The 18841-nt window shown below is 44.0% G+C and overlaps 1 protein-coding gene across 1 annotated transcript in view; it reads right to left on the bottom strand.

Moving 5' to 3' along the window:
• Positions 1-7654: 7654 nt before the first annotated feature.
• sptbn4a (spectrin, beta, non-erythrocytic 4a) overlaps positions 7655-18841 on the bottom strand; it is a 66298-nt gene continuing 55111 nt past the window's right edge. The window contains exons 15-20 of the mRNA XM_063202125.1: positions 17248-18536; positions 15930-16002; positions 15358-15611; positions 10821-10991; positions 8863-8905; positions 7655-7978 (exon numbers count right to left, since the gene is read on the bottom strand). Of these exons, the coding sequence (XP_063058195.1) occupies positions 7655-7978; positions 8863-8905; positions 10821-10991; positions 15358-15611; positions 15930-16002; positions 17248-18536 (2154 nt within the window). The remainder of the gene's footprint in view (positions 7979-8862; positions 8906-10820; positions 10992-15357; positions 15612-15929; positions 16003-17247; positions 18537-18841) is intronic.

Below are 18841 nucleotides of genomic sequence, written 5' to 3' on the forward strand. Positions count from 1 at the left end.
TAGCACTCCACAGCACACAAGTGCACACTGCACACAACGAAATTGCATTTATGCCTCACCCTTGCAAGAGGGCAGCCCCCAACGACGCCCCAAAGGAGCAGTGCGCCAGGACAGTACCATGGTCAGGGCACCTCAGTCAAGGAGGAGGATGGGGAGAGCACTGGTTAATTACTCCCCCCCACCAACCCCCATCATCAGCCCTAGAACAATGGCACCAGATAGAATACAAGTTTCACTATCAGAGTAAGAATTGTGTGAAATACTGAGGTTACATGAGGTACTGAGGTTACATTAATGTGGACTGCTGTGTTATACACTCTCTGAAAAATATTGGTCATTTGTCAAATCTTACATCGCAGCTAGACACATGAGTGTCTAGTAGTGGGTATCCTGTATATTTTAGCATTTTTTGTGGGTATACTGCATATATTTCTGCTATTCTAAATAATGGATCAATCAATTTTAAGTGGGTATACTGAAATCCCTGAAATTTTGAAGTGGGTATACTGCGTATACCTGCGTTCTACGTAGACAACACCACTGCACACCATGTCAACCTGTGGAGTCAAACATCTGAAACCAAATACCTTACATTAGTATTGGTGCATATTCTGCTGTTCCAAGCGCAAAACTTAAATATCTCCACTCAAAAACATTTGCAAAAAAAGCTCACTTTTTTACCGCACTCTAGGTTTCTGCTACAAATATAGAAGTATATGTTGTGTCTTTACACCAACATAGTATAATTAAATAAAGGATTCAACTCGGAGGTAAAATGAACATGACTTTAGTGATCTTCACGGTGGTTGCAATGTACACATATCAACGCACTGGCGGATAACCTATAGGTAAACTCAGTAACTAGGGGAGTGGTTCCGCTGAAGTAAATAGATCCACTGAAAGATACTACAGTATATAGGCCTGATGTGTATTGCTTGTGAATGCTTTTGCCATCTAATATTACATTAATATACAGACTTTTCTTGCGTAAGCCATCTTAATACACATAATTGTTAACCATAACCACAGTCTAACATACTGTATATTCAGGTGCACAGACATAATTTGGGTGTGTTATCTTGGATTTGTAAAAACACATAACTGTAAAGGCAAGCCATAGACAACAGCATCATTATCACTGACCCCAAATAAGACACACACACTGTTTGATATATACAACCTGTATTTATGAATCTGTGAAGGTATCAGCACAGAGATGTCTTGTTCATTTTTTTTCTTCTCATTTTAAATGACAAATCTCAAGTTACACATGTCATCTGTTTCTTTCACAGTCCTTCTGTACACCATCATCATATCATCGTCATCGTCGTCGTCGTCATCATCATCATCATCATCATCATCATCATCCCTGTCCAGGCCTGCCCCAGCTAGAAGCCGAGAGTGGGGCGGATCTGGCCTTGTTCTGGGGGACGTACCGAAGGAATTAGAACCCTTTTATAAACATGCACAGCTGTTGCATAGAAATCGCCTCTATATTCTCGTTCATGCAACTTAGTAGTGTTTTTTTTTCTTCTATGTTTCCTCATATGAAATGGCTTACTTGATTGGTTTTCAAGCTGAAGAAGAAGAGTCCACTTAGAGTCCATATATCTTTACTGGGGGATATATTCTTTGTGGAGTAAAATTGACAGTAAGTCTTTGATGTTTTTTTTTCTTTCTTTTAGCAACTAAGCTTTGAATAATAATATAAAACCTTATCATCAGGGCAAGCTTGGTGGTGGTGGTGGTGGTGCTGCAGGGTGTATGGCAAACAAACAAACAAACAAACCAAAAAAACAAGAGTTTCACAAACAACAAACATTGAGCAGGTCTGTGTCCACATCCGTGAGAGATAGAGAGCAGCGTTTTTTTGTTTTTTTTCGTGGTCCATTAAGCGAGATGGCGTGTCCCATAGTTCATTGCAAATACACTGAAAGGGTGCGCTGTAGGCCCATGACAGGGCATGAGTGGGTGTTTTGTGTGTTGGTCGGACAGTGCTGTCTGTAGCCTACCAGCTACGCTGCCTGACTCAGTGGAGAGGGGTTTATTATTATTACAGGGTCTGGAGTGAATCATAAATAAAATAAAAAACACAACATACGTACGTACGTACAGTACAGGGGGGGAAGGGCTTAGAGTCTGTGATAGGACGACGCTGATCATCCATTTGTTTCCACACTTCCAGTGTGATGTTGAAATCTTACTTATTTATATATTTTTTTTCTTTGTGTATTTTTTTGGAGGGGAGAACATTGTGCTTTTTAATGTCGAAGACGTTCTTGGGGGGAGAATCGGGTAGCCTTTTTATTACTACGTACACGTGGTTGGTTGGTTTCACATGGTTGCTCCAGTTTGTCTGTATTGGTGTTGAGCCATTGCTCAAGGAAGTCACTTAGTTCACATGGAGCCTCCCCCGTCCTGTCCTGTCCTGCCCCGTCCCGTCCTGCCCTGCCCTGCCCAACCTAACTCCTCTACATACTTCATCAACATCAGCAGGCCATGTGTACAATAGACAGACAGACATGGATGATTGCTGAGTGGGTTGTTGGTAGGGTGGGCGGGATGCGAGAGAGAGAGAGAGGGGGGGGGGGGGGGGGAAGGGGACATCCTCAATCAATAATGTACTGTAGCAGCAGCCAATGGCAGAGGCCACCTTCTATCATCACTTGACTTGCCCCGCCCCTCTCCACTGTCTCTGTTAAAGTCAGTCACTTTTATATATATATATTTTTTTTTTGAATGACAAATCCTGGGAACAACAACAAAAAAACAAGAAAACAAAAAAACAAAAGCAAAACCACACACATGGAGCTGTGCAAAAGTTGTGCAATACTAGATATACATATGTCAGGCGTTCTCATAAACCCTGCTTCGCCACAGCGCAATGGAGAGACAGGCAGTGTGTAGGTGCAAAGAAATCAAACAGGTCGCATGAGTGTCCTCGTATATGTATCCCATAATATCCCGCTCCTCCATTCATGGTCACATTCTTTCACATTCATCACTTCCATAGAGTACAATTGCATTCTGCCCTGTGCAGTTGCCTGGGTGACAATAGTATTATTCTCTTTTTTATTTAAATATTCACTTTAGATCAATACTTTGTCAACAGAGTTAGAGCTACAGAATACTGCATAAAAATAATTCATTTTATACCAATATATAACACACTGTACACTAGTGAAGGGATCCAGATGTCGTCACAGCATGAAAATGTCTTAAACTTTTAACCTCCCCGCCCGCACCCACAACAGAACACAAATAATTGCTTTTTATTTTTTCATACATTTTTTTCAAAGACCAGCCCTTCAGTTGACATTAATTAATCAACTTGTGATTGATTCGCATCTCATAGCCATTGCAGCTGGGGGGGGTTCATATGGGAGGTGGGGTTTTGGAAAAAAAAGGGGGGGGGGTCGAGGGTAGCAAGGAAGTGACTGCAGAGACACTGTCATATTGTGTGGGAAATAGGGGGTAGGACGGACGTCCCCTAGGTAATTCTGGTGACCTCAATTTATAATGAGATTCTCCGTTGCCAATCGCGGCGACTGTCCTGTGAGACACCAGGAGAGCGTTCCGGTGAAGGACTCCGAGTCCTTTCCCTGGAATTTTTTTTTTGTGTGTGGAAAACTAGGACTAACACCTCTGCGGTGAGCACTGCCTTATGAAAGAGAAAGACATGGAGAATCCCCTGGCCTACTCCTTTGTGTCAAGACTCTCTCTCTCCCCGCCCCCCTTCCTCTCTTTCTTTCTCTCTCTCTGTCTTCCTCTAAGGGCATAGTATGGGCAGCACACCTTTTCAGGGTACCTGCTTTCTTCAACAGTTCTGTAAATGCCAATTTGGTTGGAGAAGCTTCTGATTATTATGGCTGCTTGTTTGTAATTTCAGTATCACAAGGAAGAAGGTGAGGGGTCCGAAGCTGCTATGCCAAAAGCACAGAGGACATGAGAGAGAGAGAGAGAGATGACATAGTCGGTTACTTGAACTCTGTACATTCCTCAACTACAGTATGTCTGATTACAGCAGTCTATGTGATATACATACGTACGTACTTACGACTTGCTTTGCGTACTGTATGTGTGATCGCTGTTAAAGGGTTTCACTGGTGTTTCTCGTAACTAGTGCTCCTCTATCACCAATGGTGCCTATTGGGTGTTATTGGTGGCAGGCTACAGTGCTGTGTCTCTTCGTCTAAGTGTAACCTATAGGGTGAAGTGTGCTGGCTGGCTGACAAACAATACAGGCCATCTCAGACCCCCGCCTTTCCTTTCCCCGCGTGGTGGAGATGCAGTGTTTGGTTTCGCCACATTTTGGGAGTGAACAACACGCATACAAAGCCCATAGCAGCAAAAGTGGCCGTAACAGTAGTCAAAAAAAGACATCATCTTTAAAATTCATTTTCTTAAAAGCGCTGTGTTAGGTTTACTTTCTTTTGAAAAAAAAAGCAGTCTAGTGTTGTGACTGCAGTGGTTGCAAGGGGGATTGTGATGTGATTTACAACTGATATACATACAGTACGTACAGTATGTACTGAATTGTCTTAACACACACTGTATCTCTTCTTGAGTGAATACATGTTTACCAAAAGAAGTCTTTTAAGGCTGCAGTTCCGTAATTGGCAACATTAATTAGTGATTTCACATACTGTATTATTTCAGCTCCATTTATACATTTCTAGACACGTGGTAGCTCTCTATTAGTTTGCACACCCATTACGAAATGGACACGCTCACCATGTGATGCACGTTATGGCAATGTAGCGTGTGTTTGACATAAATTTGGGTGCCATTTCATGTTGGTCATATCGAATAGAGGTAAACACCTTGGTGCGTTTTGTGTGAATGTAGTCCCCCCCCCCCCCCCCTGCAAATACGCCACACCAACCTTTAGAGGAAAAACATGTGCCTCAAAAATGGACTGGACTGGACTGGAGACGCAATCTATAGAATATTAAAGAACAAAAACAATGGGCTGGGTATCAGTGCGATATAATGCAAACAACCATCATGCAATGGTAAGGGTGAAGTTGTTCGCCTTTTCTCTCAACTTCTGTGTTTTGTGTTCCAAGGTTTAAGAAATGACACTGGCTCTTTTGTGTGTGTGTGTGTGTGTGTGTGTGTGTGTGTGTGTGTGTGTGTGTGTGTGTGTGTGTGTGTGTGTGTGTGTGTGTGTGTGTGTGTGTGTGTGTGTGTGTGTGTGTGTGTGTATAACTCACACCAATTGCTGATGAGTCCACCATGAGACATTCATTTCGCCCCATGAAATAAAATAAGTAAAATGCATAAAACAAAGAATAAAATTACATACATCTTGAAAAGTACTGGCAGGCAGGAAGATGGCCACAGTAGTGGCCGAAGAGAGATAGATAGAGAGAGAGAGAGAGAAAGAGAGAGAGAGAGAGCGAGAGAGAGAGAGAAAGCAGACATTCATGCCCTGATAGCAAGACAGAGAAGTGACGCCATAAGACGTCTTACACACAATGGAAGCAGCAACTTGAATTGAATTCCATCAACGCCGTAAATACAAACAAATAAACAATCAATCAATCAAACAAACAAACAAACAACAAAAATAAACAGTTAACCCCACTGACATGCAGTGAGTGTTAATGAGACAATTCAGGCCACAGCGTCGGATTACAACTGACCAGTGGTTTAGCTACGAGATGTAAAAAAATTGTGACGAAAAAACCTGAAAAGCAGTGTTGGGTGAGCGAAGAGCTTTTTTTTCCCTGTAGTGAATGCAACTTTTTAATCTGAGATGACTGAACTTTTTATAATTTACTGAATGCAGTCATCCAGATGGTGTATGTATGAGTGCGTCTAGTTTCTGTGTTCTTTTCCCCACCCCCCAAACAAAGAGAAGATATGAGGTTAGTTTGTCAACTGACTGCAGCTTGTAGGCTTGGATTTACTAGTGTACAAACACAGATGCACGCACACGCACACACACACACACACACACATACACACACACTCGCACAAACATTAGTGCCAACATGAACATACACATGTACACACAAATGTACACAAGCATATGCACCGGTGAGTTGTCGCGTGAAGCATTACACGCTCACAGACAAACTCACGTCTGGTTCCACTATATTTGCTAGTACACCGTCTCACTAGTACAATCCAAAGACAGCTTGGGACAAACCCAAAAACTGCCCAAGTAGGAAACATTAATCTACTTATAATGGTTTACGATTCATTATTGTGATCTATCTTGAATGCTCTGATCGCACTTGTGTTACAATATTCTAATTAATGCTGTGGCGATAGTATGATTCCCTTACACGCAGGACATTTAGTACATTATTCTCGCTTTGTGTTTGACTCCCCCCCGTACAGTAAATTCACTGGAAAAGCAACAATGCTCAATGTTGAAGCACGGGGTGGCAGAACTGTGTCCGAAAAAGACAACCTCTCCTTTTAAGACGAAAGACTACCCCGACATTTAGGGTTTTTTTTTGGCGGAGACGGAATAGGCAAACCCAGGACATAGACACTACAGAGGGCTCATACAGATCTGAAGCTCCCCCTCCTTCTCATTAACGTACGTACATGTATGTTACACCAGTGCAGTTCGGCCCTTTACTGAGGTGTAATAGTAGTACAGTAGTAGTAGTAGTAGTAGTAGTAGTATAAATAAGAATAAATACACTGCTACAATTATACAATGTGTGTACTGCACTGCAAACCTCTGGAATCTTCTGTTTTTTTTAGATGATCTTAGAAAAGAAATGGAGATGAAGCTGATCATTTTGGTTTCCGTGATGTAATAGCATTCTGTTGTTGTTGTTGTTGTTGTTTTTTTTTCATCGTGTAGAGTGGGTAGACACATGCTACGTATGGGTTTGTCTTATCACAAGGCCGTGTGTGAAAGAGAGAGTGTGTGTATAGTGTGTGCGTGTGTGTGTGTGTTTGTGTGTGTGTGTGTGTGTCAGAGAGAGAGAGAGTTTTAGTGGCTTCAGTATCAGTGAAAGATGCAAATCTGTTTAACCCATGTACACTGAGAGAAAGACTTCGTCAAAAGAAAAAAAGAGAGACTCTGAAAAACTCTAGATGTCACACTCCACATCACAGGACAGTTTAAAGCAACACGTGTATACACTGCTCCTGAAAAAAACAAAAACAAAAGTGTTTTTTTTCTTTTTCCTGCATTTTGGGGTTCTTCATCATCTGTAAAAGATCTTGAACAGACTTCAGAGGAGCATACCTAGAAATACTGAGTGGTCATACCAAGTGATGTATGTATACCCATAGTTAGCTTATTATGATGTGGACACACACACGTTACACACCCACTCATGGGCAGGAATTCAAACAAGGAGAGCTGAATTGTGAGAGTTCGAGTGGGGGTGGTAGGGCTTCGACATACCATAGGGAGAGAAGGTTGAATAGTGGAACAAAAAGCAAGAGAGAGAGACAGAAAGAGGAATAAAATCTTCAAAACAAACCTTCCTCTTTTATGTCTACTCAGGTAGATGGCTGGGTGGATGAACGGATGGGGAGGTATAAATAAATAAATAAACAAACAAACAAACAGATAGACAGACAGACAGACAGATAGATAAGATAGCTAGATAGATCGATCGATAGATAGATTGACTGACTGGTAGATGGATATCCTCTCACACAAGTAGACTATGTATCATTTGCTTCGGCCGGACGTGCTGGACCCGCGATCACGGCCCTCCAGACGCTCCGACAGGTCCAGCTTCTCCGAGCCGTCGGCCTTTTCCGAGCCGTCCGCTCGCTCCGAGCGGTCCAGGCCCTCCTCCGACCTGCCCTCGGACCTGCCGTCAGAACGACCCTCGGACCTGCCCTCGGAACGGCCCTCCGAGCGATCGGCGCCCTCCGAGCGGCCCCCTTGCTGCTCCGACGGCTCTCCGGCGGAGGTCTTCTCCCATTTGGCGATGTCCTCGTGCTCCTTCACCGAGTCGTTGATGCCGGATACCCATTTCTTGAAGTCATCCTGGGAGGGGAAAAGCAGAAGAGAAGAAGAAGAGATGACGTCAGAGATAGAGCTCGAAAGTCCCGCCCCTTAGTTCCGCGTTTCACGGGACCTAAGCTGACCATCTAACAACATGGTAGCGAGTAAATATCTTCTGATCTCAGTCATGATATGCGCTGGGCTACAAATATGCTGTTTAAGAGGCTAGATAAAGATTATTCATGCAGAAGTATCAATGTTTTGTTCCGAGGCCGTCGGCATGAAAAATGTGAAGAAACACAGCTTTCTAAAAACTGTGGGGTTCGTACGAAAAATTAAGCAAAAATATCAGAAACAACATATATGGAGCTCGTGGAACAACTCGAAGGGGATCGAAATATCATTTTAATACCGCCATTGGATTACATGCTACACGTACGATTTTCGGCTAAAAACGCTGTTGAGGTCCCATGAAATCGGGGGAAGTGACGTCACTTTCGAGCTCTATGACAAGGCATCACATCAGCCCTCTTCCTCTCTTACTCTATTCATATCAGTCATGAGTTGTATTTTAGAATGAAAGAAAATGCATTTTTCTTTAAAAGAAATTAAGTCCATTCCAAGGATGTCTACTTACTGTATCATTCAAATTCATGACAGAAACGCACGCAACAGACACACACACGCACACACGCACACACACACACACACACACACACACACACACACACACACACACACACACACACACACACACACACACACGTGCACACACACACACACACACACACACACACACACACACACACACACACACACACACACACACACACACACACACACACATGCGCACACACACACACACACACACACACAGACACACACATACACACACACGGTACGATGAGAATAAAAAGTGTCCTTACTTCATCCTTGGCCATTAAAAGCTGGTCAGGCGAATTTGGGATTCTGTAAAAGGGAAATAGAGCAGAGCTGATAAGTGCTGGTCCAGAGACGAGTATCATGATGGGTAGGTACCTTGATTATCATCGACTTTCAAATCTCTCCAAGACCTGGTCTGACCAAGAGCACAACAATTAACGTTTCCCAAACGGTATGGTTGACCCGTCTCCCTAGGTTTGCAACTGGTTGACTGGTGTCCGACAAAGTGGGTGGAGTTCCCGATTTTTCGGGAGATCAGAAACGATATTTACATTGCTCTTGGCCTGACTAAGGCGTTGCGTCACTAGGAGGGCCTGGCCTGGCTACATGATGGATATCATACAAGTATCATACGTCAGTGATTCCAAAACTGGGGGTCAGGACCCCCCAGGGGGGTCGCGGAGGTACTGGAGGGGGGTCACAGACAAAAGGGACATTGAATACAAATGGGAAATCCACAGCTTAACCGCAGAGATACACCAGCGGCGATCTGAGCGAGTCGAGCGACGGAAGTAATTGACTTTGTATTGAGTCGAGAGACAAAAGCGATTCTGGAGACTAGAGCGATTTGCGCGACGAGCGCGACAATTTGAAGTTGAAATCTTTTCAACTTTTTATGACGCGGTTCGGCGACAAGCCGCGACAGCCAATGACTGTATAGAGGTCAGTGACCACAGCCAATGGGAATGCTTGAATGCTTTGCCTTCTGCCTGTACGGACATACTCTAGTCTCCTCAGTCTCTCGTATCGCTTGCTGCTGCACTCTGTCGCTTGAATCGCGTCGTCGCTGGTGTATCTCTGCGGTTACAGCTAACAGCTTTAATAATAATAATAATAATAATAGTTGTATTTGTATAGCACTGTATCATACAAGGGATGCAACTCAAAGGGCTTAACAAATGAGAAAAAAAAAACAGAATTGTTAGAGATGGATTGCATTTTATAGATGTAGGGTATTTGCCATCCTGTGGATTTCTAGCAATATTAGCGGACAAACTACTGGAAAAACTAGCCATATTAAATTTAAGGACAAAAAATTGCCTACTCTGCAACTCTGAGTACTACAATACTACATCTGAAATCCTCATCCATTCACCACAGTACAATTTGCAATATACGTACAGTATATGGGACAAAATAATGCAGTTCACTATGCAGGTCCCTATGTATGCATGAATGAACTTGTCGGACAGTCTAGTATGGCTATGTATCAGTGGTGTAGTCTACTTTTTACTGGTGGGTATACTGTATATTTGAGCATTTTTTGAAGTGGGTATACTGTATATATTTGTGCTATTCAAAATAATGGATCAATCAATTTTAAGTGGGTATACTGAAATCCCTGACATTTCGAAGTGGGTATACCCGCGTTCTACATAGACTACACCACTGCTATGTATATGTATTAATTTCAGTGGTGCTGCTCTGTGATCTTGCATAGCATTTATTTCACAAAGAATGAAGAACATGTGTTAAAGGTGCACTGTGTAGGATGTGGCCAGAGTAGGTACTGCAACTACAGTATGCAGCTCATTGAACTTGCGCTGCCTATGGCCAAATATGATCTTTTCATGAATATTTACAAAGTAATAAACTAATATTTACTAGTATGGGCAAAGTACAGTCATTTTTTGAAGCTAAAAATGTATATTACAGGATATTGAAAATGGCGGACCATGGAGAAGATTCCCTTTTTCATATATGAAAAGTGCAATTTTCCCAATCATAATGAATGCTTAGAATTTGATGGTGGTGGTATTCATGAAAAAGGTAACATTAGTGAATGGGTAACATGAATGCTGGAAATAAACAACTAAAAATCTTGCACAATGCACCTTTAAGCTTAAGGTAATGGTGTGTTGGTTAGGACAAATACAGAAATTGACACAACGTATTTTTTGCCATGCCATTTTATAGTTTGTGTGTTTGACTTTGTGCTCACTTTAGCGTGAAGGCGTATTTCTTATTCTTGTATTTGTTGGTGGTGTCACAGGTACAGCCGTTAAGGCTGACGGGAGCCTCTTCGTTATATGTGGTGGCGGTGTAGCGCGGGTCTTTGTAGAAGGACAGCTCTCCCTTGGCCAGAATGCAGAACAGGTACATCCAAGACTTGCTGTGGGGACACACAAAATGAGAAACATCAAGTCAGTGTTTTGCATTACGTCACACAACATCATCAATGTATGACGACACAGGAAATGTCTGGATCACAAGTTTATGCAAGCGATGAGTGTGTGATTTTGGGTCTCAAACTGCGTGTCAAACATTTTGTAAGGCATAACGTATTGTCCGGATTTGACTAAATAAGTACTACCGGTTTATAAATAGAGCGCATAACTGTCATTAACTGAGCACCAATCAAATAACTGAATTGAGCACCATTGTCAAATACAACAAGGGTAAGAAAAAATGTGCCAAGAAATACATTTTTGGTAATAATGTGTTCTGAAAAGGATGAGCCATGGATGGTGTATCTGTGTACTACTGCATATATTTTTGTATACATAATAAAGACAGAGGTGTCAAAAGTAAAAGTAAAAGTAAATGTATGGTGTAAGTACAACAGCAGCACATTATCTTACATAGCTGTTACACTATTTACTGATGTACCGAATGAGGTAAATAGAATGTGTTGTTATTGAAAACCCCTAAAAACCCAACAAGAACCCACTGCACATTTGATGCAAGCAGCACACAGTCTGCTGATCATAAGACAAGTACACACGTCTACTGGTTACTTGGGTAAGTTACTTGCGTTGGAAGGAAACTGTGTTTTTCATTTATTGTTTTACTTTTACTTTTGATGTCTCTGCTTACAGTACATTCATTGGGATAATAGGCATGTAACTGAAAATGTGAGAAAAAAAATGCAGGGTGCACTGCAATGCGTCTTCTAACCAGAGGAGGGAGTACATATCACACACACTATAAGTAGGCCTACTGATGCGTTACCCCTCCCCTTCCTGTGTGGGAAATGACTCTGCCTTTCTTTGTAGAGAAGTGAAATGGCTAACTCTAGCATAGGTATGTAAAATGTGGGGTAACTGTATTTTTCGTGCCTGCCTGAGGGAGGTAGTGTGTGTGTGTGTGTGTGTGTGTGTGTGTGTGTGTGTGTGTGTGTGTGTGTGTGTGTGTGTGTGTGTGTGTGTGTGTGTGTGTGTGTGTGTGTGTGTGTGTGTGTGTGTGTGTGCGTGTGTGTGTGTGCGAGTGAGTGGTAAGAGGTGGGAGTGGGTGTTGGTGTTGGAGTAGAATGTTTTGCCATGTCATTTGTTTTTTTAACACTTAGCTGTCCTCATTTTTTTTTTCCAAGGACAAGCTTTTTTGAGACTTCTCTAAAATGGATTTGAGAAACTAGACTGCATTCAAGCAGAAAATGCCAAACAGGAGCTTGCATACACCAAGGTTTGTGATCCTCGAAACAAATGTGCTGAGGCTGACAACATAGGGTTTTTCTCTTTAAAACGTTTACTTTGTTGAGGATTCCACTGATAGACATTTTTTGGTTTTGCCATCTTTACATCCAGTTTAAATCATTAGTGTAAATTACAAAATGTAAATACCATAAACTGGACCCGACCTTCTCAGCATTTTTGCATAATTAGCATTCTTTGCATACTCATTAAAACACAACAGCCAAGTGTGTGTAATAACGTTTTCCATATTTTGCATCATCATTTTTTAAGCACAATCGCCAGCACCTCTGCTAAGCTGGCATGGCCACTGCTAGCTAGTTTAGCTAAGTAACAGTTAACACTGTTATTTACCTAACATTTTAGCATCATGAGCACAGTCAGCATTGTTAGCATACATGCTAACAACCATTGGCTAAGTAGCACTGAAAGCACATTGCTTTTTAGCACATTTGGCATACATAGCATTGTTAGCATTGTTGGCATACATGCTAACAAATATTAGTCCACCTACGTTTGCTCAGGGGCCTAAGCATTTCAGCATGTTTACTGTTATTAGCGTAACTGCTAACAAATATTAGCTATGTTAGCAGAGTGGATTTTGTCAGCACAGTGCACAACTGCCAGCAAGTATTAGTTAATTAGCACTATCAGGAAAGGCAGCTAATTAGCCAACTTGGCGTGACGGAAGGATTCCAGCGATACCAAGTTTTTGAACATTGTTCAAAGTCACATGCACAAGTGTACCTTTTTGTTTTCGCTCCAGATGATGGAGCTACAGGTGTTGGTGCGCCGACCTGAAGCCTTGTGAAAAGAACCATGGGACTCTCATGAATCATTGTGTGGACTTTTACAACTTTTTACCTGGTTCTGGTTCTGGTTCTGTTGGCTGCCATAGATTCCAATGGCAGATGATTAGGACACAGTTTTAAAATTCAAATTTAAGGTACAAAAATGGCAGTTCTTCCTGGTGTAACTACCACAGTATTTACTGCCAAAGCACTCCATAGTCAGAGGCAGTGAGAGAACAGATATCTGAGTGACAAAAAACAAACAAACATTTGGGGCACTCACAGTTCTAGAGTCAATGTTATTGAAAAAAGGATTGTTTACAATCCAAAAACAGGGGATAACAATTGTATTTTATGTGTGCGAACATGCTTCATCAGAGACAGACCTTTAAAAAAACATATGGACTTCCCCTGGAAAATCAGAAACAGTCCCACGCTTGAAAAAGTGGGAGATCTGGTGACTAGTCAGTCACCCTCAGTGAAGAATCAGAAGAAAATGTACAAAAAACACAATGTTTACACGTTCAGTTTCAACTCTAGCCCAAAATGCTTGGGCAAACCCAGCCCCCCACACCCCCGTCTGCAGGCCTGCTTGGGAGAAGTAGCCTAGTCCCCCTGTGGCCCTCCTTACGGGCCCCACTTGCTGCCCCACTTCTCTCGTCTCCGCCTGTCAGGACTGAAGCCTGTGCACAATTACGCAGCCCAGAGCTGCCATGTGTCTTCGCTAGCTGCTAGGGCTGTTATCCCTGCTCTATTTGCTTTGCGCTGGGTTTATGCTAGAGGTTTTTTTGCTAGTGGGGTGGGGGGTAGTTTGAGGTGATAGATGTCTCCTCTACATCGTTCCTCCCCAGAGGCGTTGTTTTTTTTTTTATTTCTTCGTTTCGTTTTAGCAGAGGTATGAATCCAATCAGAAAGTAAAAACCTTACAAATGTAATCCAACCAGCTCAGGGGTGCGTTTCTCGAAACCATAATTGCTAACTATGTTAGCTACTTTGGTGTTTGCGATGCAATTTCCCATGACACAACTACCAAAGTTGCTAATTGGCTAACAACTACACTTTCGAGAAATGCACCCCAGCTCTGAATTGGATGACCACACAATGGACGCTCAAGACAGGCACTGTAGATCCGCTAATCATCAGTTAAGTCATCTTTGTTAGAAGTAAAACAGGGTAGGGTTTTTACTGTCTGATTCCAGGACCGTTACCTCTGTTACTTTGCATTCTCGTTTTGTTTTTTTTTCCCTCCTATTTTACAAAGGTTTGTGAAACTGCCGGTCATCAGGGGCAGGGTTGCCAGATGAGGCTGATGATTTCCAGCCCAAAATATGCTCAAAACCTGCCTCGAAGCACTAAGTCCCGCCCAATTCTATTGATTTCTATGGCAAAAAATTGGGCAGGTTTTTCTGATAAATGCCATTTTTACCCGCACACTGCCATCCTAAGCAGCCCAATTGGGCGGGAAACAGCCCAATCTGGCAACACTGATCAGGGGCCACCTGGATTCAGAAGTCACAACCCAACAAATACATATATAGTACATAGCATACAATCTGTATTGAGGAGAATCAGACAAATCAAATGTATGGTTAGAACAACAAACACATGGTATTGGCTTGTAGCTTCGAAAACCAGGTATTCCAGGATTTTTTCGTGAAAAAATAGTTTGTTGGTGCACTTTTAAATTAGATTCAAACCAGGGCACTCAAGTTGCACAATATTTTTAACCGAACAATCTGAAAGGTTAACTGAACAATACATGCGCATTTACTGATGTAGTGTGTTTATATGCTACTGTATGTAGGCCTATCTCTCTCAGATGTTTGACTGACAGGTGATGTGGTAGCCATGGCCTAATGGTTAAGGAGATGGGACTGTAGATAGGGTTGCAGATTCAATCCGCCTTACTAATCCCTTCCAACCTCCATGTCTAAAGTTGAGCAAGGCTCCTAACCCCGGGCCACACTGCCGCACACATTGGCTACGACAACACTGCGGAGCACTTTCGCAATTCCGACCCCCAAACCCAGTTTCACACGAATGTAGCATTGATAGTCAATGAGCGGCGCCGATGTCCACGGACATTCGCCGGGGTCGGATAGCAATTGTAGACGATTTCTATTTTGTCGGCACCGCCCATTGACACGGTTTGCGGGGTTCTATTGAAAACAATGGAATTTAACTTTTGCGGAGCAGTGCTCAGCACTTTGTCGGAGCCAATGTGCGGAAGCCCTCAGCTAAGTGTAATGTCTGCCAGGTGTGTGCTGGATGCCGTTACCTGTTGGGGCTCTTGTCGGCCCCCTCGGGCTCGTGCTTGCGGTAGATGAAGCCCTCCGCGCTGACCGTGTGGCTGGGAATGGCGGGCACCACGGGCGACTGGGCCGGCGCCGAGCGAGAGCGTCGGGTGGTCTCTTCTGGTTCTTTGGGCCTCGGCCTCCGCCGCGGTTTGGGTCGGTCCCTTGCTCGTGGGCGGTCCATTCGGCCACAGGGCGCTGAAAGTACACTAGGGGGGCGGTACGTCTCGCCACGGGCCTAGGAAATTGGATTATTGTGAAATTGTTTACAATTTATTTAAATCATTATGTATATGTTTAGAATTTTAGATATTATATTTTTTTGCACAGTGCATGCTGTACTATGAACATGTACCGGTATGTATTGCATGTACATATTGTGTGTACATTGTATGTAGATTGTACATACATTGTATGTACATTGTACATTGTATGTATGTACGTACGGCCTGCAAAGACTCCTATAAATAAACAGGTAAACATATTAACATATTTACTCTACTCTACTCTACTATATTTATAGCATATGTGTTTCTTAACTGTATACTGTACTTACATGTGCAGCCTCTCTTTCTTGAACCTGCTCAACGATCTCTGCCATTGTACATTGTACATTAGAGCGTTTCTCTCTGAAATTAAATCAACAGGAATAAAAATTGTAGACATTCAGTTTCACATTATGCAAAAGAAAAATATCCAAAAATTGTCCAGCACAATATTGCAAAATCTACCAAGTTACAAACACTTTTTCTTTTCTAGGTCTTTTTGTCCTGTCCGAGAAATAGGCGTCCATCTATCCATTTACACTTATTAACCACAACAAAATGTAGACAAAGCAATACGTATATTATGTTATAGAGATGTTATGTTATGGAGATACTGTATTAAGACTGAATTCTATCATGTGGGAATTTCTACTCTTATTTTCTGTAATGTTATCATGTCCCCCACTGTGTTACGTAACTTTGTCTGGGGGGGGGGGGGGTGTTTCTATGTAAGAATGACAAGTAAACTGTTACTAGCTGGCATTGAGGAAGATGTCATGTCACTCATTTCTATAATACCCACAAATATTCCCACTGTATTGTAGCCTAGAAATCTAGACGCCCCTAGTGGCCGCAAATTGAACTTGCTCTCCTCTGTAGGGGTTTAGCTCGCTAGGCTAACTGTATTGTTCATTTGGCATTATCTCTACCAGATTCGGCTAAACTATCATGGACATTCAGGTATGTAGTGTTTCTGTCTTATGTGTGGCACATACCATGTGACAACATGACTTGAGGCCATACAAATGCAAGGAAGACAACGAAACTGTTCAACACCCCCCCTTCCCAAATTCGGCTTTTTAGTGAGCTAAACAACGTTTTGCCTTTTCAAGATACATTATGACTCTTTTCTTTACTCTTTACTCTCTATGACAAGCATACAGACAGACAGAGGACAGACCAAATGCTCACACATCTTCCTTGGTATAGAGGTAAGACAACATCAACAACAAACATAGGCATTAGTGAATGTAATTGCTGTCCGTTGCCATATGAAAGACCAATTAGCTGTTGTAAAGATGTTCATTTCATTCGATCACGATTAAAAAGAGTGATCAAAGAGTGATTGTTGATTATTATCGATTCATTGTGCAGCCCTACATGAAAATCCAAGAAAAAACTTAAATAACCAAATGTATGGCATGATGTGTATGTGTGTCTGTACTCCACTTAACCCTGTGCTAATTAACCCTATATAGCATCTACACTTGTTGTTGCTAGTAATGTTGGCTAGTAATGATTACTATATGTCCTCAATTGTAAGTCGCTTTGGTTAAAAAGCGTCCACCAAATGCATTGTAACGTAAAATGCAGGAGTGCCAGCCTCACCCAGTCCCACTCCTCTTCTCGACGGACTCGCGGCCGGTGGACTCCTTGTCGCTCGGCTGCCCGCTGGCCTGCTCCTGCTCGCTGGACGACTGCCGCTCCAGCCGCCGGCGGTAGCGCTCCTGCCTGACGATCATTGGCAGCTCGTTGAGCCGCGCCTGGATCTCCTGCTCGCTGGAGGTCTGCCGGCCCAGCCTGTACTCGCGCTCCCGCCGCAGGTGGTCCATCTGGGGGTCCGAGCGGCTGCCTCGGGGGTCCCTCTGGAGCCGCCCGTGCAGCAGCTCCAGGCCGTCGATGCCGATGCCGGGGTGGATGCCCGGGTGGATCCCGCTCATGGGCTGCCCCTCCTGCTGCAGGGCGGCCTGCTGCGCCTGCTGCTGGGCCTGGTGGGCCTCCAGGAGGGCGGGCACGGCCTTGTGGATGTGGTTCAGCTTGGGCTGCATGCAGTCGGCCTTCAGGTGCTGCCAGGCGTACGCCATCTTGGCGTCCTGGGGCACCATGCCCGCCGCCGCCGCACCCATGCCCGCCACCATGGCCCCAGGAAGCCCTCCGACCCCCCCCGCCATGCCCATACCGGCCACCACCACCACCACCACCCCACCAGGCACCCCAGCCATCATCCCGGCACCGGGTACCACCCCCGCCGCTACCCCTGCCATTGCCATCCCAGGATTGTTCAGCCCCTGGTAGCTCGAGCTGTCCACCCCCATCAGGCCCTGCTGGTGCTGGTTCAGCCCCATGTAACTGGAGCCGTCCACTGCCAGCTGCTGGGCCTGATGAGCCAGCACATGGTAGCCTTGTTGGTTGTCCATCACGGGGCCTACACCCACACCCACACCCATACCCACGCCCACACCCACACCAAGCTGCTGCTGGTGGCTGAGGCCGTGGTAGGACGAACCATTCATGACGGGGTTGTAGACACTACCACCAACACCAACACCACCACCGCCACCACCACCAACCATGGTGCCCAGCGGTGAGCCCCCCAGGGAGCCCAGTGGCGAGCCACCCATATTGCCCAACGGCGAACCTCCACCCATGGGGCCCGTGGAGCCACCACCGCCCGTCATGGTGGCGCCCAGCCGCTGGGCCAGGGACTGGGCCGCCAGCTGGGGGATGTCTGGGCCCGACTTGATGTCGAGTTGGTCCTGGAGGCTCTGGCGGAAGGGTGTGGAGGAGGAGGAGGAGGAGGAGGAGCTGGGCATCAGGCAGGAGAGGGGGAACATCTGCCTGTTGAGGAGCGACGAGGTGGACTGCTGACGGCTCTTCTCCTCCTTCAGTTTCTCCGCCTGTGTGTGGAGGACAGGCAGTAGGAGGAGGTAGAGAGGTGGAGAGATCAGTGGGTGAGTGAATTGCCAGGACTTAATAGAAACTTAATAGACAATACACATTAGTGTGGGGAATTGTTAAATGTTAAGCTAGATTATAACGCTATCCTCATTTTCTATTTCATGTGTAACAGACAATAAAGTTTTATCTTATCTTATCTTATCTTATCTTATCTTATCTTATCTTATCTTATCTTATCTTATCTTATCTTATCTTATCTTATCTTATCTTATCCTATCTTATCTTATTATCCTGACAATGTCAC

The sequence above is a fragment of the Engraulis encrasicolus genome, chromosome 7, assembly GCF_034702125.1.
Source record: "Engraulis encrasicolus isolate BLACKSEA-1 chromosome 7, IST_EnEncr_1.0, whole genome shotgun sequence".
In the NCBI taxonomy this organism is placed as follows: domain Eukaryota; kingdom Metazoa; phylum Chordata; class Actinopteri; order Clupeiformes; family Engraulidae; genus Engraulis; species Engraulis encrasicolus.